Below are 22,361 nucleotides of genomic sequence, written 5' to 3'. Positions count from 1 at the left end.
CATACTCGCCCAGCTGCTCACCACTGGACAAAATGCTGTGAGGAAGTGTAGGCAGTGCTTGGCGAAGCCCCTTCAGGGATGGAGGTGCTATCTGTTTCAGCCCACTGCCATTGAACTCTTCTTGGAACCGTCACTGATCTCTTGTAAGCTTGTCCCCAATAAATCATATGTCTCTCTCACTATTTCCTGGCACTTTCTTTGGCTTCTCTGCAACCCACTCCATTGCCCTGGCACAACTGGGCAACGGATGTGACCCCGACCCTGAAACCGTTTTATTTGCCATCTCATTAATCTCAAAATGTCCCAGAAATTCTGCATCTTCCAGCGTGCCTGCCTCTTGGAATTGAAAGTCTTCCAACCTCCATCCCCCTTCCCAATGTACTCTGATTTGGGATTTAAAAGATGAGGTCCGACCATTAATCCCTAAGTGCTGTCCACTGGGGCACTATGATGGGCTATTGAGAGAGCAACATATAACCTGCGAGTTCACCTCGGACTTTATGAATGACTGTAGGGAAAATACACACGTATACATGGGTGAGCACATGCACACATGTACATATGAGCTCTCACGCAGGTGCGCGCACACATACACCTGAAGAAGCAACTGAGTCAAAAGGAAGAAACATGGTTTTTTTTTTTCCAATGGACTTTTTGAGCTCACATTCTAAGATCAAAATCAAAACAAGAAACAATGAGCAAGTTCATTGCAAGAATTCCCCTATGTCAGCTTTGCCTACTTCACTCCTAGAGCCACCAGAAGAATGCAGCTCCCATTGATGGTCAGTTACCCTTCCTCTTGGAGTCAGAAGCCCAAGAACTCTGTATGTGCAGGATTCTGTCTCTCATCAATATCACACCCTCAGTGAGCTCAGGTCTCCGGGTTTCAAGTACCACCTGTGTGCTTCCGCAGCCAGAGCAGAGACCTCTCCCTGAACATCAGCTGCCATATATCCCACGGCCTACACTTTATCTCCTCTTGGGTCTCTAAAACATCTCCAGTGTCACATGTCCCTACATGAGCCACTGATTTCTCCCTTCCACCTGCTCCTCACCTTCCTCATCTTGGTTGATGGCAAGTCTGTTCTTCCCACTTCTCTGAACCCAAACTTGAACCTTTCCTTGCCTCCTCTTTCTCTCACACCACATATCAATTCATCAGCAAATCCTATCAATTCTTTCTTAAAATATATCTGCAAGCTGCCCACTTCTCACCACCCTCCACTGATGCCACTTTGGTCAAAGTCAATAATGTCTTGACAGAACCTGGGAGAAGTTGGTCTTCTGCTTCTGCCCTTCTTCCCCACTGGCCGATTCTCAACCTAGCATACAGAGGGATTCCAGTTAAAGCCCAAGTCAGGTTGTTTCTCTACTCAGCTCAAATTCTGCAAAGGCTCCCATCTCACTTGGATGGAAAGCCGAGATACCTTCGGTGCTCTCCAAGGAATGTCCTGCAAGATTCTCCACCCTCACCTCTCTCACTCCATCTCCCATCATGCTCCACCCTGCCTGCTCTGCTCCAGCCCTTCGCTGTTCCTCAAGCCAGGCACACTCTCACCTCAGAAACTTCACATTTGTTATTCTCTGCCTAACACACTCATCCCCAGGTAGCTGTATAACCCTCTCCCCTACACAAAGGCTCAATCTCTCGTGAACCCTTTCCTTACCATTCAAGGTTATTTTCAACCCCCATCTGTGCTTAATGTTTTCTCCATAGCCCTTGTCACCATCTGACTCACTGTGTATTTTAATTAATCATCTCTTTGTCTCCACTATTAGCATGTAAGCTCCATGAGACGCACACTGTTTTGACTGCTTTATTCATTGCTATAATCCCAGTTCCCAGAACAGTTTGGCACACAGTAGGTGCTGGGTGTGAGTTGAAGGGAGTTTTGCAGTTGAAGGAGCGTGCCACACCTGCTCCAGCATGCCCTCCCCAGTGGCTGGAGCACAGTGCTATTGTGGGAAAAGGAGGGGCTTACATGCTGTCATCCTCTTGTTTTCAGGAGAGCAGGGTACGTGGTTCCTGGGAAGGGAAGGAGAGTCCAGTCCAGCCTGGCAGATCACCTGTAGGAGGCTGAGGGCACAAATATCCAGGCAACTCCTCCCCTCTATGTCACAAGTGCAGCCTTTCTGCACCAGGAGGGAATACTCTTTCCTACTCCTTTGGGTGGGGAAAGAATTCTTCCTATGAATGAGATTCAAATCGGAACTCTTGGGACATTCCTGTTTTGATTTGGTTCTAGCAGTGACGCCTTCGGGTTGTGCAAAGCCTGGGAACATTGAGGGCATTAGGACCAGGAGCGAGACGCTCGCTTGGCTCTGGGCTGTGTCTGGCAGAGGGCTCTCCGCTGAGCAGAGCTATGTGTGAAAGGAAATCAGGCACTGCCTGCCGGCTTTACATCTGTTGATCTGACCTGACTTGAAGCGTCCAAAGAGGGACGGCTGTCAGCTCTGCTGCACTGAGAACCCACCAGCTCACCCCAGACATCTCATAGCAGCCTGACCATTCATGCAAAGGGGGAAAGAAACACATGGGACTAAACACCTGAGCAGAATGGATTCATTTTTTTTTCCCCAAGGAGAAAAACAGGGTAAAAGGGGAGCAAGCAACTCAGTTTAAAGTCCTTGTGAGTGGGCTCTCTGAAGGCAATTAAAGAAAGCCACGCAGAGGACCTGGGGTGAAACTGGAGTCCTGTGGACTTTCTGATAAGTGGAAGCAGGTTTTACACATGCTGTTGGCAAATGTCAGATGGGAAAAAAGGAGCAGGTTAAGTGACTGGCAAAAGAAACTTCCAGGTGGAATGAGCAACCAGGTCCTGCTGCAAGCTTGAAGGAACCTGGAGCCGGATGAGAAAGCAAACTTGAACATGACCTGTTGCATCTGGCAAGTTGTAGCAACATGCTCCTAAAGAAGCGGTACAGGCATGGACCGTGCAGACTTCAGTTCCTCCTGCTGTTTCTGATGCTGGGATGCGTCCTGATGATGGTGGCCATGTTGCATCCTCCCCTGCACACTGGGCAACAGGCTCTCACAGCCCAGGCCATCAAGCACACCCCTGAAAGCCGGTACCACCTGGACTTTGGGGAATCTCAGGAATGGGTCCTGGAGGCTGAGGATGAGGGTGAGGAGTACGAGCTCCTGGAGGGCCTGCCGCCCTTTATCTCACTGCGGGAAGATCAGCTGCTAGTGGCTGTGGCTTCACCCAGGGCCAGAAGGAATCAGAGCCAGGTCAGGAGAGGTGGCAGCTACCGGCTCATCAAGCATCTGAGCAAGAGGCCAGATGAGGAAGCCCCAGAGGGGGACTGGGGGGCCAAAGAGGAGGATGGGGAAGTATCAGAAGAAAAGGAGATGACCCCACTCAGCCTGGACTCGCATGGCCTCAACGAGGCGCTCAGTGCCCGCCTGCCTCTTCACAGGGCCCTGCCCGAGGTGCGGCACCCGCTGTAAGTAAGGCCCTCTCTTTCCCTTCTCTGGTGTGGTGGGATCAGGCGGCAGCAGAGTGCAGGATGCTAAGCCTCCTCTGTTGCTAGGGGAGTGCTTCTCAAGGTGTGGTCCCTGGGGCAGCATCTGCCTTGCTGATGAGGCACTTGTTAGAAATGCTGATTCTCAGATCCTATCTCAGACCCCGGGAGGTGGGGTCCAGTGATCTGTATCTAACAAGACCTCCGGGTGAGAGCCACTCTCCCGGGAGAACAGAAAGTGAGGAGTTCTTGCTTGTTCATTCTCTTCCCTGCCCTAGGCTCTTGCCTGTCTCTAGATCCTCAGGTCACACAGTTTTATCTGTGTAACACACAAAGAAGGTTAGAGCAGATGTTCTCCATGCACTGTCCAGTTCTAATGCTCCAACTCCAATACATTTTTACATGAAGCTTATTGTTAGTGTTTGCTTTTATTTTGGATCAGAATAACAATTGCTTTTTAACATTTATGTGGCTCTTGCCATGTGCCTGGTTTTAATTTAAGAGCTTTCCATGTTCTAACTCATGAAGTTCTATGAAGTCCCTTACCACTCTGGAGGATGGGTGCTAGTATTAGCATCCTGCTATTTTTATAGGAATGAAAAATAAGGCATGGAGAGACCAAGTGGCTTTCCCACAGTCATAACTAGTACATGCCAAAGCAGGAACTTGAATTCGGCATTTAAGCTTCAGACTGCCTAAACCACCACTCTATGCCACCCTCCTTAATGTGCTAGACCAAGGGACTACTTCCAGTGCTTCAGAGCTAGACTACTGTGCTGACTGCAGCTTAACCTGTCCCAGCCCCGGGAGGCAAGCTGAGAAGTGTGCATGACATGCAGATCTGTGCCCAGGGAGATGGTAGGCTCATGCTTTACATCCTGGCCCTCCCTTACTATGGCTGGCCAAGGGGAAGGGGGTGGGGCACTGCTTACCAGCCTCCAGGAGCAATGCAGCTGGTTCGTTTGGGTGATCAAAGGCACTTCCCTAGAAGTCATGGCTCTTCCCAGAGCTCAGAGGGTTTCCTGGAAAGCAAACATATCCTGTAACCCCTTGAAGCAAGAGGATATGTGTAGAGCAGCAGCTGGGAGTAGTGCATATGCTCCTCCGATCCCTGATTGGTCCCTCTCAGGCTTGCTGCTCTGCCACTCAGGCTCAGGGGCATGCAAATGCAGGGTCAGCACCTGGGTGTGAGCACCTCCTTAAATTGTGTACTCTAGTGCCTCATCACCTCACTCGGGTCTTCCCATCCCTGCTGCTCTGACCACAGGCCTTGGCTTATAAAGCACTTTTCAGGAAGCTCCCACCCCATTCCAGTTTTGTGCTCTCAGCACCCTGGAGTTTAGGACTTAGTACAACTGAAGCTAAATGGTCATTGATGTATTTATTTGTTCAATGTCTGCTTCCCCTGCCATGCTGTGAGCCCCAGAGAGGTTAGCACTGAATTTGTATTGTATATCCCAGCATGCAGTAAAGAAATGGTTGCTGAATAAAGGAACAGTTTTCGATTTTTTTGATGCATTTTCCCATTGACTACAGCAGGAAGAATATCCTCATTTTGCAAATAAGAAACATTATCTCAAACAAGAGACTTTGGCTATCAAAGGAGTGTGCATGTATGCTATGCATGTGTGTGTTTGTGTTTGTGGGTGTACTGCATATTGTATGTACATTGTGTTGTGTATATATTAAATAGAAATGCATGTATGTTGTGTGTAGTGTATGTGAATTGTGTATTGTGTGATTCCTGTGTGCTTGGTGTATGTCATGTATGTGGCACGATGTGCACTTATTAGAGCTGTGTGGTGTGTTGTCATACGTGCATGCATGTTGTGGATGTGCTTGTGTCCATAGTAATAACATACATGCACTGTGTCCATGTGTGTTTGATGTGGTGCTTGTCTTGCATATGATGTATGTGTGCAGGTGTATCATGTTGTGACCATGTTGCATGGGTATGACATGCTTGTGTGTGTACTGGGTGAGTGTGTATATTGCATGTGTTACACGTTATAAATGCATTTTGTAAGTGCTGACTGCAGCTTAGCCTGCCCCAACTCCAGGAGGCAAGTTGGGAAGTGTGCATAACATGCAGATTTGTGCCCAGGGAGATGGTATGCATGAGTAACACACACACGTATTTGTGCAAGTTTGTATGTGTATTACTCATGCATCCTGAAGAAAATGAATGTACTGTATGTACATAGTACACAGTGGGTAAATTTTGTGGCTTGTGCACTGTGCACAGGTATGCATATTTTGCATGGATGTAATATGTGTATATTGTGCATGTTATGCATTTGGTGTAATGAGCATATGTATTGTGCCTGTGTGCATACGCACACATTGTGATGTAATGTTTTGCATGTGAATATGGTACATGTGTGCAAATGTATTTGTTTTGACTGCGTTGCACATTTGTATTGTGTGAGAGTGTTGCACATGTGTTATAAAAGAGCTGTGCAAGCCGGCAAGGTGGTGCATGCCTGTAATCCCAGCGGCCCGGGAGGCTGAGGCAGGAGGATTGCAAATTCAAAGCCAACCTCAGCAACTAAGTGAGGCCCTAGCAACTCAGTGAGACCCTGTTTCTAAATGGGAATGTGGCTCAGTGGTGGAGTGTCCCTGAGTTCAATCCCTGGTACCCCCACCCCCCAAAAAAGATCAACAATGCTACATGTTATGCCTGTGCTATGATGCACATGAGTGTGGGATAGGTAGGTGTGTAAGCATGTGGTACAAGTGGGTACATTTTGTGCCAGGTGTGTTTGGGGTGAGCATGTATATGTGTGCATATGTGTGTGCACCACTTTGGAGGCTACTTCTTTCAGCCAGAGTAACCGACTGGTTTTAGTTTGCCTGGGACTGTCCCCATATGAGCATTGAAAAATCCCTGGCAGTGGGGAAACCCCTCAACTCCAGGCTATGCAAGACAGTTGTTCTCTCCACCCCAGCTTGCCAGGCCTCCCACAGCCACCACTCTGTGTGGAGGTGTGCATCGCCCTCTGCTGGCCTCCACCGCTATGTGCAGACAGGTCTCACCCCCAGACTCCTCTATTTCCATTCCGCAGGTCACACCACGACACTCATTGATAGGACAGTTCCTGTGAAGCTAGGCAACAACGCCCACCCTCTCTCCTGCGCTCTCCTCCTCCCACCGCTCTCCTAGACTCTTAAAACGGGGTCTAAATACAAGATATGAAAGAAATAGCCATGCATTAAGCATCTACTGTATTCGGACCCTGTACCACCGCTTTTCCGGCTTTCCCACCAGGGCTGGGGGAGAGAACAGGTTCGGAGTCGCTGCCTCCTGTGCAGTGTATTTGGTGCCTGCCCCAGAGATTCTTGCAAGCCCATCCAAACTCCTTATCCAGACACGCATCTCTGGCCTCAATTCTTTCAAAAGAACCCCCACACCCGCCCTGGCCTTTGTCCAGCCCCCTGGCTGGGACCCAGGCCTTCTCTCTGAGTACCCCTGGAGTTCAGTTTGAATAGGGGACTTTCAAAGAAAGTTAACAATAATGCAAAGACCAAAAAAAGAAAAAAAAATCAATATAAAAGCCATCCAAAGACTGCCTCAGGCAAGAGGTAAAATTATAGTGAATATTTATTGAGCACTTACCATGTACTAGAGACTCTGCCAAGAGGTTTTCATTTATTAATCTGCATAGCAAACCCATGAAGTAGGTTTCATTTAGTGAATAAAAAAACTGAGGCACTGAAAGGTGGAGAGACCCAAGTCATCTCACCAGGCGTGTCTGACACCAAAGTCAAACTCAACCACCATGCTAGACTTTCTAAGTCTGCCACTTCCCAGGCCAGGGATTGGGCAAGTCTCATGGGATGGAAACATTTCTATAGTTTTTCTATCTTGAAGTGGGGGAAATGCAGACAGGTCCCTGGGGAGATATGTAGGAGGAGGCTAGCCCAGCATCCTTGGTGGTCCTGAGGATTTGAGGCCACCTTGTGTCTCACCACAGGGCACCAGAGGAGCTTTATCCCATGAAATACTGAGTCCCAGCTAGACACAGACTCAGCTTTTGCTCACAGTGAAGGGAGACCTTGAAAATCCTCTGCAAGAGGAAGAAGTGAAACTTATAGCATGATATCCATAAGGGTGGTGTAAATCCACTCTAACTTCTTCACAAGACAGCCCATACTCACAGGGATGCTCGGGGAGGGCATACAACTGAATCAGAAAACACAGATGAACTAAAGAGAAGGGCCGAGGATGGAGTCACAAACTGAGGCATAGGATTATCTCAGCCCTGCTAAGCTGCTGTCAACAAGGGGTTGGGGAGGAACAAGTCTAGCCACTTAGCCTTATGCAGCACTGGCTGTTTTCAAAGTTGTCCTTTGATCATCCTGGATCCCATGTAGGGCAATGGATTCCTAGGATCCAAGAGGCTCCGCATGAGCAAGTGTTTCATACCTCAACATCCAGGGAAGCAGCTCTCCAACTTGAGTGTGCATCCAAGCATCCAGAGGACTTGTTAATATATAGATTCCTGGCCTCCACCCTGCCCGCTTTGCATTCAGTAGGTCTATGTTGGGGCTCAAGCACTGGCATTTCTACAAGCTCCCTGATCCTGCTTCTGCTGATCTGAAATTACTTTGAGAACCACTGCTCTGAGGCACAGAGTAGGGCTTCTCAAACTTTAGCAGGTCTGCCAATTACCTGGGCAGCTTGTGAAAAAGCAGAGTCTGATTCCATAGGTCAGGGCAGCAGCCCAAGAGGCTAGCTCCCACAGACAACACTTTATAACAGCAATGGGCTACACCACTGATTTCCAAAATATGAACTGATTCTTCTGGATGCATATTAAAAACATAGCCTTTCAGTCCCTACTGGCTTTCCAGAGTTCTGAGTCAGATACCAGCAATCTGAATTTTTAAAGATGGATGCTAGACAGATCAGGGAACTACTGGTATCGAAAGTGAGTGGAGAGATAGTTAAGTTCAGGAAGGTTCCTTCAGACAGGTGGTACTGGAATCAGGAAATAAAGAAGAGAGGCAGAGAGGAATATAGTGTTCCTCATGATCCTGGGAGATTTTCATGAAATATAAATATCAGCTTAATTGCAGTCAGTTTTATTCTGTTTGCACCAACTTATAACTTGCATTAAACTTGGGTTTAGCCCATGTTTTATGTACCCACGAGTGTGACTAATTCAAACTCTCATAGAAAAGTGACCCTGGAGTTGCATCCTGGTCCTGCCTCTTACTGTTTGACCTTGTACATGTCACTCAGCCTCTCTGAGGCTCAGTCTCTTCAACTGTAAAATGGAATGATAATGATGGCCTTGCATGGGATTGCAGAGAAAAATGATAAAACATGTGATGATCCCCCTCCCTCCAGTATTAAAGTCCAAGCAGAAGGTTCCCTTTATATTCTTCAGTAAAGGCTGGGGAAGAAATTTGGAGAGACAGAGAAAAGGCTGAACTGTGGACTCATCACCATTCTTTCTCTAAGCAGTTATTTTCTGTCCCTGGGGGTTGCTAAATCATCACAAACTTGGAGGCACACTGGAATTATCTGGAGAGTCTTAAAAAGTCCTGATACTCAGATCCTACTTTAGGGATTCTTATTTAGTTAGTCCAGGGTGAGAGCTGGGCATGCAGCATTTTAAACCTCCCAGGTGGTTCTGATGTGCAACCTGGGTTGAGACCCAGGATTGTGAGGCACCAGTCGGTGGAGGGCAAGGGCTCTCTTCCCTTTCTCCTTCCTCCTGCCTGAGAGGTCAAGCTGGGCCAGGGCAGGGGCCAGAGAATCATTCTGGCAGCAGCTTTGTTGTCTAGCAGTAAGCAGTGTTGCAATTCACCAGGTCCATTCAGTTCACTGCCAAGGCTCTCTGCCTCCAGGCTGTGAGTCACTTGGGGTGACTCCTAGCCGCTCTGTTGACTCTGACAGCCTGGCCTGCAAATGAGAGAGGAGGCAACGGACAGGACATCAGTCAACCTGAGAGGCAAGGAGGGAAGGGTGAGAACAGGAATGGGGTGGGGCTGGCACCAGGGCTGGACCTCAGCTTAGCCCTCCCCACCTGCCACCCCTACCTCCTGCTAAAAAGAGGAAAAACACCCAACATGGTCAGCACAAGCCATGCTTCTGGGGACTGGCTGGCCACATCATAAAGGTAACTCACCAGCATCAAGTTTTTAGCCCTTCGGGCTAGTGTGGACATGATGGGGCACCCCTCCTCTGGATCCGTCACCCCTCAATGGGATTGTGGTGTGCACAGGGCTGAGTATAACCCCTCGGGTCAGGGCACTCAGGGTAGCCATTGTGAGAGGGTTTTGTTATGTGCTTCTGGACAAACCCAGCTGGGGGTCACATTAGAGGAAGTCAGACTGCACCTTGTCTTTTTTTAATTCCTATGGGAGAAAGTTGATTTTATTTATGACAGTGCCTCTTCAAGCGTGGTCCTCAGACCAGCAGCACCAGAAATGCGGACACTCAGGCCCCATTCAGACCTCTGGGGTGAAAATGTCTATTTTAACATGATCCCCGGGAGATTTATATTCATGTTAGAGTTTGAGAAGCTCTGATAAGGCTAAAGGTTCACAGCATGGTGGCACATTAGGATCCACTGGAGAGTTTTACAAATCATCATGCCAGGCTCCAACTCTGACCAATTAAATAGGATTCTCTGGGATTCTAAGGGACTCCAAGGTGCAACTGGGCCCAAGAACCACTGATTGAGGTCCTTAAAGGTGAAAAGAAACTGGGATGCTCAAGTTACTGGAGACAATGGGGTTATGCATGTTGGCATTTTAGGGGGGAAGAAGGGTAACGAGATCTGGAAGCAACACTTCATTGGTGGCACCATGACCCAGGGAGATAATTCCCAAATTTGAGCCCTGAGCACAGCAGAGCTTTTACTTTTATATATAAGCAAGTTTGGGGCACATCAAGGCAAGGAAGCTGGTGCAATTCTATTGGAGGGTGCATTCTACATTCCTTATATGGGTGCAAGCTTGTCAATAGCCTGGGGACTTCTACTGCACTGAGCCTAAGCAGGGATTGTTCTGTCAATCTACTTTGTTTCCTGCGTCTGCTACTGCAGTTATCTTTTATAGGTACCTATTAGCCACTGCAAGCCTCTATGGTTAAATGTCAATGAGCAGAGCTGCTGTGTGTCAGTGTAAAAAACCACAGCCTGTCAGATACCAAACTGCTAACATTGCTGTTCTGTCCTACCACAACATGGAAGGAACAGGGAACTATCCAGGCCAGACCAGAGGAAGGAGACAGGTGAGAGACACATGGTCCATACTACTTTGAGAGGCTTGTCCCTCCTGACATCCTTCATCAGGTGGTGCTAGGCCCCTGCTCCAGCATCCTGCTCTCTGTCAACTTACTATTAATGTCTTGCCACTCAACACTACTGCCCTCTACTTGAGCAGTGGTCCAGGGACCAACTGCCTCAGCTGAGAACTTACTAGAAGGGCAAATCTGCAGGCACCCCCAACCCAGCCCACTGTAAATCTACACTTAACAAGCTCCAGGGCCATTCCGGTACACGTTAATATTGAGAAGCATGGCTGCCGCCTGCCTTCTGCAGCCTCACATTTGTCTTACTATCTGCTCCCCATTCCCCACTTACCTCCTCATACCCTCTTGCTCTAGAACTGCGAAACATAGAATAAGGACTCACTGCCTCGATATTTTCTCACCATTCTTCCAGCATCTCCCATCAGCTATGGGGTGAGTGGATGCTCACTGTCACAGGCCTTACTTCAAGGGAAATTACCCTCCAGTTTAACTAATTTAAATGAAAACCACCAAAGCCACCTGGCTGAAGAAAGGAGCTTGGAGGCTTTTATTCCCAATGGCTGTCTGAATGTTCCCAATGACTGTCGGGCGAGGGCTCTATAGGGATTACTGTAGGTCCAGCAGGGAACAGGAGCTTCAATCACTCCTGTGGCCTCCCTCGCCTGTGATCTTTGGTAAGGGACTGTGCTGTTATGTTGCACAACTCCAAGAGGCACCATTCTAAGGCGATCTCAGTGTGGCACCTGCTGGGATCAAGCAATGCAACAGACTCAATTGTGGGGATGTGATTAAGTGAGATAGTGCATGGGGAAATTCTATTGTAATTCCCAAAGCACCTGACCAGGTCCTCCATTGTCCCCAAATTGCCGAGACATTCTGAAGGACAACCTAGAGACATGTAAATCAGTACGCAGTGATAGTAACAGCTTTCAGTTATTGAAAGCTTGCTGTGAACAAAGCACACAACCTAAACCTTTGCTTATCTAATCTTTACATAGTTGTCTAAAGTAACTTCTTTATTATTCTTATTTTATAGATGAACAATTTGAGGCTTAGAGAGGTATAGAGCCACATGAGAGGCTTGCAAGAAGTAATTATTAACATTTGTTGAGCTCTATGATCAAGGCACCGAGCTAAGTACTTCATACACATTAACTCATTCGATCCTCTCAGCAGCCCCTTTTTACAGACGGGGAAGCTGAGGTTAAGCACATTGCATGCTCAGAAAGGACTTAATGGAGTCAAAGGGATGGCAAGAAATGAGAATTTATTACTGAAGATGAAAATAGACCTGAGGATCTGAAAGTTCTTGAAAGGAAGGATGATTTTCAGTTTTTATCAGTCGCCCAAGTCACATAAGAAGAGGCTCAGCATTTGAACCCAATGACCAATCCTGGTCTCCTATCCATTTCACTCCAAGTCTCCTCCTAAGACACCCTAAACTAATAGTTTTGGAGCAAGGTGGGTGGAATTTGGCTGCTCCCAGGGGATCTACATCACACTCAATTTCTCCACTTCTCTGCCACTTGTGCCTATGAGTATAGAGAGGACTCATCCACTTTTCCCATCCCCAGGTGGCTCTGTGCTGCCCTCAGACAGGTGAAGACCATCCCAGAGCCTGTAAATCTGTTAAAATGGCACGTGTCTTTGCTATCCCTTCCTTTATCTGGTGTCTGGGAGCTATCCAGCTTACACCATTCACAGGTCTCTTTGCCACCAGAAACAAGATAATCAATCATGGATCCCCCTAAAATCCCATAAAAGGCCCTGACACACAAGGCCTTGCACCCTTCTGTTATAATATTGAGTTCTGCATGCAGAGCCATTAAAGTCCTGGACTCTCTGACACCCATAGTAGGGCTCACTCAGAGTAGGTACTGGTCCACCCCTGAAATATCAGATTATTTCCATGGTTATTTTCAGCTCTGGTTTCCCAGCAGTTCTGCAGTTGCCTGGAAAGATGGCCTGTAGTAGTCTGTGTGGGGTCCTGAAGGCTGTGTGAGTTTCTTCCCCTGGAAGAGGGGAAAGGATCCTCTTTGAGCTACTACCAGGAGACCTTCGTCCCTGGCATGGGGACATATCCCCCTCAAGGGTCCACCAGGCCCTGAAAAACCCTTAGCAGCCTGTTAGTTTGCCCTGCTCAGCTCTCTGCCCATCCAGAAGCTCTCTGTCATCTCTTCTGTCACTGTGAAAACACACTTAGCATCTGTTCATGAAACCCAAATAATTCAGGACCAAGGGGAGTCTATGAAATTCTCTTTGGAATGCCTGCTTCCCTGATTTTCCATCTACTTCAAAGGGAGCCCATAAAATCAAGAACAATGCATCTCAAGGCTGCAAGAGCCTTAGAGGTACCTTTTATAGTAACGGTGTATTTGTTAATAATGGCAGCAGACATTCAGGACTTTCCCCAGTGTTTTATGAGGGTCAGTTGATCTTCACAGAGGCCCTAGCAAGTGGGTGCTATTGTTTCTATTCTGAGGAAACCAAGGTGCCAAGAGCTAACTAACTTACCCAGGGTCATTTGCACAGGTGGTAAGTGGCAAAACTCCAGAGACATAATCTGAATTGTCAGGAGAGATTGCGGCGATTCTGGAGAATGTTCCAGAAGGCCAAAGAGAAGAAGTCAGGTGCCCTGGTCACCAGATATTCAGCAGAGCGGGACACTCTCATCTCTTAACTTTGGGAATATGCAAGAAATGTAATCTTAAAGAATTAGAGTTTAAATGAGAATTTGTTTCATTGGAGGGATCTGTGCCACATGCCAGGTGCTGGGTACTTGGTCAGACTTACTCCTCACAAAAGCTCTACGTGGCCATGGTTGGCATTCTCATTGTGCAGGTGTGAAAAATCAGATGTGAAAGTAGATCAGTAGGCCATAGAGTTGATGAAAGATAGCCACAGCTCACGAAGATGATCATAAATACAGTATTTGTGCTAATTACATCCTGTCTTTTCCCCAGATGGCAATAAAATAGTCACTGAGTACCTACTAGTAGTCTTTGATTCTCACAACAGGCCTAACGGGCAAATATTATTATCCTTATTTTTCAAATGAGGAAACGTATGCTTATCAATATTGAGTGTATTACCCAAGGAAACTTAGGAAGCAGCACAGTGAAGATTCAAATTGAAATAGGTCTGATTCCAAAGTTGGAGATCTTTCAACCACTTTACTACAAGGACACACATGTCTGCTTTCCATGTCTCACATTCTGTGGGTTAGGATGAAGAAAGGGGTCAGATCTGTGGGTGGGCAAGACAACCCTACATTCTACTGCCCTCACAGGGATTCCAAATCCAGGCCTCTCTGTCCCCAAACTCCTTTCCTATCTTAGAACACAACCAACCTTCTGGCAATATGCCCGAGTAACAATGTAGGTTTTTTTTTTTTTCAAACCCACTGAATTCACTGAAGAAATCTGTCTTTTCCTAGCCACCAGCCCTGGTCCTAGGACCCCTAGATTTATCTATACCCACAGACAAGGAAATGGAGAGGATACAAATGACACTCTAAATGGGCTTGTGAGCAGGATGGAGTAGCTGTGAGGACAGAGTAGAAATTCTGGAAGTCACAGATCAGGAAAAGAAAGCTCCAGTAGGAGTAGCAAATGAGGAGGGAGAGAGTGGAAGAGGAGGATGGAGGGGTGAGAGAGCTCAGCAAAGCCTGCCGTGTGCCTGCACCAGGGCTCTCAGACAGGGAAGCCATCTGTACTTTGGCCACGTTATTTTAACAGCCCTGAACTCAGATGGTAAAAGTTCAAATAAATATGTTCATTGTTTTAAGGATGATTCTAAGGACATCGTCATCCGTTTAGGGAAATCTTTCTACAGTACATAGGAATTTCTTTAATGAATGAAATTAGCCAAATTATGCCATGTACACATATGAATATACCACAGTGAATTTCACCTTTAAGAGGAATGTGGGTGGGGGTGGGGGGGAGTACTGGGGACTGAAATGGAGCCAATTATTTTTCACACATGTATGAACTTGTCACAATGAACCCCAATATTATATATAATGATAATGCACTAATAAAAAAACATTTTTAAAATTTGATAAAATCTAAATATCCCATATTTGAGTTAATGGTATTGAATGATTGAACAGTTGGTCAATTGAATGGTTATGGAAGATATCATTTGGAGACATTGGTTGAAGGGAACATGAGAATTCTGCATGATTCTTGCAACTTCTTGTGAGTCTTAAACTATTTCAAAATCAGATGTTATAAATTGAAGGAAAAAAAATTACTTGAAAGAGTGTTGCTTTCCCTAAAAACACCTAGAATGTGACTTCTCTGAGTGAGGATTCTGCTGTGTCATACTCTCCCATTTCACTTTGGATACAAAAATCTCAGAAGCCAATTTCAAATTCGTTCTAGAAATACCTTAGCCCTTAAAAGGCTTCAAAACATTTATGGAAAGAAATAGCATAAAAATTCATAAACAAACAAAAACACTTAGCTAGCATATGAGATGTATGTGTGTTTTTTTTAATCATCTAGGAATTCCGTTTTCTGTTACCTGAATGCACTTACCTAAAACCAATTGACCCCTCTCTGCAGGCAGGACTTTGGAGAGTCGTCTGTGTGTTGAGAGTTTTCAGCCCTATTGTGGTTGGTACCAGGAATGCTCAGCAGATGAGCAGCACAGTGGACCCTGTTTCAGATGCATGTGCCTCAGGCAGGACCAGACTCAATTTGGTTGCCATGCTTGACCATAGTTATGCCTTCACAGAGGCCTTTAGGTATTGAAGGTTTAGGGTCTTGAGATAGCCCAGATTCCAGTGTCCCTTTGAGGAAGGACATAGTTTTTAGCAGCTACAACCCAGAAAGAAGCACTTCAGAAACACATTTTAGGAAGGCACCTTTTGTGAATAAATGTGAGCTCCAGATATAGGGTTGTTATTACAGCTCATTTCACATTGGGCCCACTCAAACTCTCCACAGACAGAAAGCAAGTGGCGAGCAGCCTACTCTTCTGGACAGAAGGGAAGGAAGCTCAGACAGCCCCTAGATGGGCAGCAGTGTGCACCCTGGGTACCCACCACCCATTAGGAAAGCAAAAGGCACAGAAGAGCTCTGAAAATAGATTATCCCGCTCTACCACTTGCCAATGATGTGAACTTAAGGATTCTTGTCTCCTCTCTGAGTCTCACCTGTAAAATGAGCATGAGATAGCATAACCCACAGACTTTTTTTTTTGGGGGGGGGTGAATGTAGTAATATGTGCAAAGGACCAAATAGCATGTCACATGTAGTCAACCCACAAATGTTAAATTTTGTCCCCTCTTCAATAATAATAATAATGAGGTAACGTTTATTATGTCCCAGCTGTTGTGCTAGGTTATGGAATTTAAAAAAAGAAGAAGAAGAAAATAGTGTTTCTGTCCTTGAATGAATGTCAATTAGTGTTCACAGGACACCATAATGCACATCATCCTACTTAGCCTTGGGACAGTTCTCTGAGGTTGGTAATGTCATTCATTCCTGTAGTACAGATGAGGACAGTCTTCTGCCGAGAATGGTGACAACACCCCTCAAGTACAATGAGAGGGGTGTGGATTAAATATAGTAAAAGGAGCTCTTGGGATCTGAGGGCTGGGAGCTAGTAGATGGCACCACTATAGGTATGTTGGAGTCTCTTTCCATAGAAATTTTAAGAAAATCCAAGGAGAGCTTGGATTGGGTGGAGCCATGTGACAAGGGCAGGTCCACAGAGTGAGCTCAAGGATGAGGGCAGCCTTTTCCTGACATCTCCCCGGCTCTTCCCTGCAGGTGTCTGCAGCAACGCCCTGAGGAGAGCCTGCCCACGGCCAGTGTCATCCTCTGTTTTCATGACGAAGCCTGGTCCACCCTCCTGAGGACCGTGCACAGCATCCTTGACACAGCACCCAGGGCTTTCCTGAAAGAGGTCATTCTCGTGGATGACCTCAGTCAACAAGGTAGCTATGGGTTTCCTCCAGGCTCACTGGGGTGGGCCTGGACCCCTGCAACTTCTTGTGAGTCTTAAACTATTTTTAAAAAAATCCTGCAAAAGGTGGGGTTTGGAAACCATTTTAGGTAAGTTCCCCAGACGCAGAGCTCCAGGTGAGAATTCATGTGCAAGGAACTTTTTAATAATGAGCCCCTAGGGAAAACCAGTAAGGGAGGGGGGGAAGCCAGACAGAAAAGGGGAAGAAGCCAAGCAAGTGGAAAGTTCTGGAAGGATCCTGGGGAGGGTCTCTGCAGTCTGATCCCACTGCGATCTCTCTCCCTCAAGCCCTGGCCTCAACAGAGTCCAAAAAATGCTGGAGAGTCACAAGAGGGTGACCATTTTTTGAGGGCTCACTGTAACCTAGAACTTGGGTAAAGAGCTTTACAACTCATCTTGTTGAGACCAACTTACCTACTGTCCAGACAAGGAGGTTGGGGCCAAAGGAAACAATTGACCAGAGCTGAATCCTGCTAAAAAAAATCGGCTCAAATGCTTCCCCGTCATGACAGGAAACACTAATGGATATACCTGAAAAGAAGACGGACACAGAGAAGCCCTCACCTGACCTTGAGGTTGACGGTTCTCCAACTTAGGCTGGGTCCAAGTCACCTGGCAGGCCTGATAGAGCCAGCGTTTCTGGGTCTGAGCTTGGGCCTAGGAATTCCTATTTCTAGTCAGGTGACACTGATGCTGTTGGTCCATGGACCACTTTTTGAGAACTGCCGCTTGGTTTTTGGTTCCTACATTTCTGAATTACCTAAATGACCTCAACAGGCCCCATCCGGCTTTGTAGAAAGATGAGGCTATTGAAGGGAAGCTAAGCATTTTCTGAGGTTTAAAAAACATGGTTGTTTTGTTTTATCTGGTGTTGGGGATCAAACCTGGGATCTTGTACATGCCAGACAGAAATTCTGCCACTGAGTCACATGCCCAGCCCTGAGAAGCATGTTTCTAAAAGCAGTGATAGAGGACAGGAAAGAATGACGAGGACCTCTTCCTTCTAAGGTCCTTGTGGCAGGATTTTTTCCAACCTGACCATGGCAGAAATTCAGACCAGCCAGAGGTTCTGGGAGTGCATGGGTTCCTGAGCTGTATCTGGCTGGGTGTTGGGCAGGACTGATAGGTACTGGACTGGGCTGGGCCTGCTGGTCAAAGTGCTCGGTGGGTCTTCCAACCCTCATCCTGGCTGGGTCCTCCAGGAGGGTGGGAAGTAGAGGAGCTGGTGTTTGGGAAGTGGCTGCTTCCAACATCTGCAGTGCTGACCAGTACCCCTAGAAGGCATCTGGATCCTATGCTCAGCCATTAAGGTTTGCTATCTGCTCACCAACACTTCTTCTGCCCCTCACCACTAGGCTGGCTTTCTGTTCAGTGGCCTCATATTCCTTGCCAACACTGAAGAGCAAGGCTTTTCCCGCAACCAGGGGTGGCACTGGCTCCCTTCACCCCCGCTTGCTCCCCTGTGACCTGTGTGCCTGCTGAGACCCAGAGTGCAGACCACAGCCACCACACTCACTGTTCTCATCTAATCCTTACAGCCACCCTGAGTTCACCAACCCTGCTTTACACCTGAGGAGAACCAGGACACAAAGCTGCTGCAGGCTTCCTGGAGTCACCCCAAATTATAGTCACAGCCAGACAGTAGAGTCAGCTAGACAAGCTTCAGATTATTCATCAGGGATAATAATTTCCACATTGAATCATTAAACCAGAAAGTGCCTGGGATGCCCAGCCCATGACAGATTTCCTGCAAATGGACTTCATTGCTATTCTCTGAGAGGAACAGGTCAGGTTTTACCAGCTCACTCTGAGCACACTACCCCAGGTGATCTTCTCACCTGCCTTGAAGACTCTGAGAATTTCAAACTGCCTCTTCAATCTTCCTTAATCTATTCTGGAGCTCTCGATAGCTTCTCTCCTAAATAAGACTAAGAAGGGAAGTTTGGGGTACATCAAGGCAAGGGCATTGGTGCAATTCTATTGGAAGTGCATTCTACATTCCTTATACAATACAAGTTTGTCAACAGTCTGGAGATTCTTAGCTCATAAAGCTTAGGGACCTTTATTGCACTAAGCCTAAAGGGGGATTGTTCTGCTTTGTTTTCTCTATCTGTAAGGTACCTGTTAGCCACTGCAAGCCTCCATGGTAAATGTCTGTAAGCAGAGCTGCTGTTTGTCAGAGTGCAAAGCCACGCCTGCCAGCTCTTAAACTGCTGAAGTTCCCACTCTGTTCTACCACAGTATCCCTACAATGAGACTACCTCAGCTAGCACCCCAGTGACCTCTCAGATGCTGATTCAATGAGCCCTGTACTTACCTGCCTTGACCATTATCTTAGATTGGGTCCCTGGGAGCAGAGCTGGAGACAGGATTCACGGACATGTGCTTGTTTCAGTGGATGTTTTAGAGGATGAGAGAACAATAGCAAGTTCTCTCCTCTCCTGGTTTTGCATACCAAGCCTCGGCTTTTGGTGGATAGAATTATGACCCCTTCCAAACTAAGGAATCTTCTTACATCTTAGCAACAACCACCCTATAACAATGCAGTTGAGTTTCAGGACCTCTTTTGTTCATGATGGCTTCTAATAGACAGCCACTGACAGTGACCCTAGTGATGGTCATCACAGTCCCATTGACTATTGCATCTGTGACACCAATGACCAGAACCTTGTTGATTCCAGGACAACTCAAGTCTGCTCTCAGCGAATATGTGGCCAAGCTGGAGGGTGTGAAGTTGCTCAGGAGCAATAAGAGACTGGGTGCCATCAGGGCCCGGATGTTGGGAGCCACCAGGGCCACAGGGGACGTGCTGGTCTTCATGGATGCCCACTGCGAGTGCCACCCAGGCTGGCTGGAGCCCCTGCTCAGCAGAATAGCTGGTGACAGGTAACACCCACGAGGGTCTGCAGTGTGAGAGGTGGGTCTGGAAGAAATAGCCCACAGACTCAGCCACTGTTCTTTGTAGAAGACTATCCCCAAATCACAGTGACTGTGCATTACTGGAGGCAGACTCTAATGCTGTCCCGTTTCCTAATTCCTAATTCCCATCCTGGTCTCACAGACAGATGGCTCTCAGAGAGACCTTGGAGACCGTCTTGTCCCTTCTCATGATCCCCACTATTGAAAACAACTGAGTTGCAGGGATGGTGACCACACCCCCAGGGTTACAGCCACTAGCAGCTTGTGCTTCCTTTAAGAACCTTAGGAACCCAGAGATGGGCATTAAGTCTTGTGTTATGTCTAGCCCTATGTATGACTGCATATGTATGTCATTTTTACAATCTTTCCACAGTAACCCTCCATGTGGTGGTTCAGGCAGGCATTTTTGCTTCTGTGTCCTGTAGGGGACAACTGGAGGCTCAGGGGGGTGACAGGATGTGCAAGGGCACCCAGAGGACAGGCAGCTTCTCAGGTTTCCTGACTCTGGGTCCGGTGTTCTTCTTTCTGTGTATGATTTCTTTATATCTTTTTACATTGGGCAGCAGGTACTGAGGATTGAATTCAGGGGCATTTTACCCCTGAGTTATACCCCCAGCCCTTTATTTTGAGACAGGGTTTCACTAAGTTGAACCTGTGATCTTCCTGACTCAGCCTCCTGAGTTGCTGGGATTACAGGTGTCTGATTTCTTTTTAAGAATTGAGGAGAAATATTGGGCCATTCCACCCTGTATCCTAGCTGTGAGACACAAGTTAAACATGGATATGAGTTCCTTGTGTTTGCTGTCACACTGGTGTCACACTGTCACACTGGAGTACATACCCAGCCTCTGACTCTGCTGCATTCCTGCCTTTCCTTCTCCCTCATGTCCTCTCTCTTCTGTGTGGTATGACTCTTTTCATCCACCCCACACTTCCTTCATGGCTTCCTGTCAACTCTGCTTCCCAGGGTCCAGCTCATAAGCCTCAGGTGTGAGGGCCTCAAAGAAAAGCTACCTGTCTAGAATCTGAGTTGTCATTTATGTCCTCTGAGCATGGCAATGTCCTCTTCATGACTTGCATTTCTCCCCCAGTGATGTGACCACACAGCCCTGTGGGCTTCCCAAGGCAGCTCCTCACATGGAAAGCAAAGCCACAGAGGCCACCAAAATGTAGCTGCTTAGAGACAGTAAAGGGGATCTAGCTACATCTGAGGCTCATGTCAAGGGACTTTCGGTTTCTAGATGAGGAGGACCTAGTGTCCAAAAATGAGGAAAAGTCTTTAAGGGTGAGCAGTGTGATAAGCCACACACCAGTTACTTCGGAGTCATAACACCCTGGTTACCATTCTTGATTCCCTATAGGGATCCCTGGAGCAGGTCTACCACTAGCCATATGCAACTTTGAATTATTTCTTTAGATTTTTTTCTTCCGCCTCACCCTTTATTCCCATCTCTCAGAGAATTTGTCATAATATACTGATTTTGTTAGAATAAGATATTAAAATGCCAGCTGCCAGAAAATTGTCAAATAAATATGCAAATTTATAGTATATATAATATTAGAGGTGTTCTCAAGGGTTGAGCCCTGCAGAACCCCCAAAATATACATAGCAACCCTACACAAAGTCTCTCTGTGAGCAGTTGGCTTTAGGGCAGTCCTGGAAGGTGCTGACAGATGGTCAGTTTCTATATACAGTAACATGATTATTTTCATAATCATGAAAATGAAGAACATCTGTCATTTCCAGCTTCCAGTTGCCTGATGGGCATCTCCACCGGCCCAAGCCAAGGAGTAGAAGTCATACTGCTAAAAAAATGAAGGTTTCTAAGGAGAAAGAGGCAGTCTTCAGTAGGAACCAAATGACAATGTCATTTCAAGACATTGGCTAAATCATCTCCCATTTAAACATTGGACTGGGCCCTAAGAGATATCAAGTCCTTAAGTCACCATTATTCAGCAAGGCTAATCCTGCTTAGTGGGGAGAAACAAGGTGTGGCTGGAACAGAGCTCCTCCCACCTCTCTACCCTTCAAGTGGTTAAAAGATGGAGCAGTCAGAAATCCCCTGTGTGCTTGTGTGTGAATGTGGGAGCATGTGTCTAGGTGCCTGTGAAGGAGCAGGAAGGCATCAAGATAACCCCACCCCTCAGAGGGAGCAGCCACCAAAGAAACTCCCCAGCCCCCAATTCCGTTCACACCCCTTGGCATGACAAATTCCCTGATCTGACCCTGGAAGTGCTAGGATACTAGTCCCTGAGCAGCAAGAACTGTGGGAAAAGAATTTAGAGGCTGCCTCATCTCAGTATAAAGATCTTTCCACAAAAAAACAAGATTATATGTGAACTTTCAAAATGGCGGACTTGGAGGGACATCCAGGCCCAGGAAAAGTAAAGAGAGATAAGATAAACTAGGACTATTCTTTATTCTTGGGAAAGCATTGGCTGGGAATGTTGAAATGCGGTTACTTTGGAATCTCTGGGCAGCAGGGTATTATTAGTTATCCTCACATATTCCAGTTAGCTAGTTTTTGTTGACCGTTCAAATGCCTCTGTTTGTCTTTTGAAACCCAAACACTTGATCTCCTGGAATTTGGAAAGTTTTCCCAGAGGCTGTGCCTTGCACCTGCCCGGGATTAAGAAGGACTTTTAGAGACTGGGAAGAGTGCTGGGGTGGGAACAGGAAAGGGATGGTGGAAAGTAGTAGGGTTATCAGATATGATTAATGCATGGCATA

The 22,361-nt window shown here is 46.9% G+C and overlaps 1 protein-coding gene and 1 long non-coding RNA gene across 6 annotated transcripts in view; one reads left to right on the top strand and one right to left on the bottom strand.

Moving 5' to 3' along the window:
* Positions 1-22,361, top strand: part of Galnt15 (polypeptide N-acetylgalactosaminyltransferase 15) — an 85,388-nt gene that overhangs the window by 40,230 nt on the left and 22,797 nt on the right. For 2 of the 5 annotated variants that reach the window (XR_013434429.1, XM_078038321.1), the window contains exons 1-3: positions 2,161-3,447; positions 16,516-16,682; positions 19,393-19,597. Coding sequence is in view for 4 of the 5 variants with exons in the window: in XM_078038321.1 (XP_077894447.1) it covers positions 2,903-3,447; positions 16,516-16,682; positions 19,393-19,597 (917 nt within the window). In the remaining variant the exon portion in view is untranslated. Of the gene's footprint in view, positions 1-2,160; positions 3,448-16,515; positions 16,683-19,392; positions 19,598-22,361 lie in introns of those variants that run through there. The other 3 variants (XM_078038323.1, XM_078038322.1, XM_005317246.5) reach the window with 2 other exon arrangements.
* Positions 1,804-4,831, bottom strand: LOC144375061 (uncharacterized). The gene is made up of 2 exons (XR_013434430.1): positions 4,398-4,831; positions 1,804-2,026 (listed from the first exon to the last, which is right to left on the bottom strand). It is a non-coding gene; the product is annotated as an uncharacterized LOC144375061 (long non-coding RNA).

The sequence above is a fragment of the Ictidomys tridecemlineatus genome, chromosome 2 (genome assembly GCF_052094955.1).
Source record: "Ictidomys tridecemlineatus isolate mIctTri1 chromosome 2, mIctTri1.hap1, whole genome shotgun sequence".
Lineage (NCBI taxonomy): Eukaryota > Metazoa > Chordata > Mammalia > Rodentia > Sciuridae > Ictidomys > Ictidomys tridecemlineatus.
The sequence above is the reverse complement of the archived record's forward strand: the minus strand, read 5'-3'. Positions and strand labels throughout refer to the sequence as shown.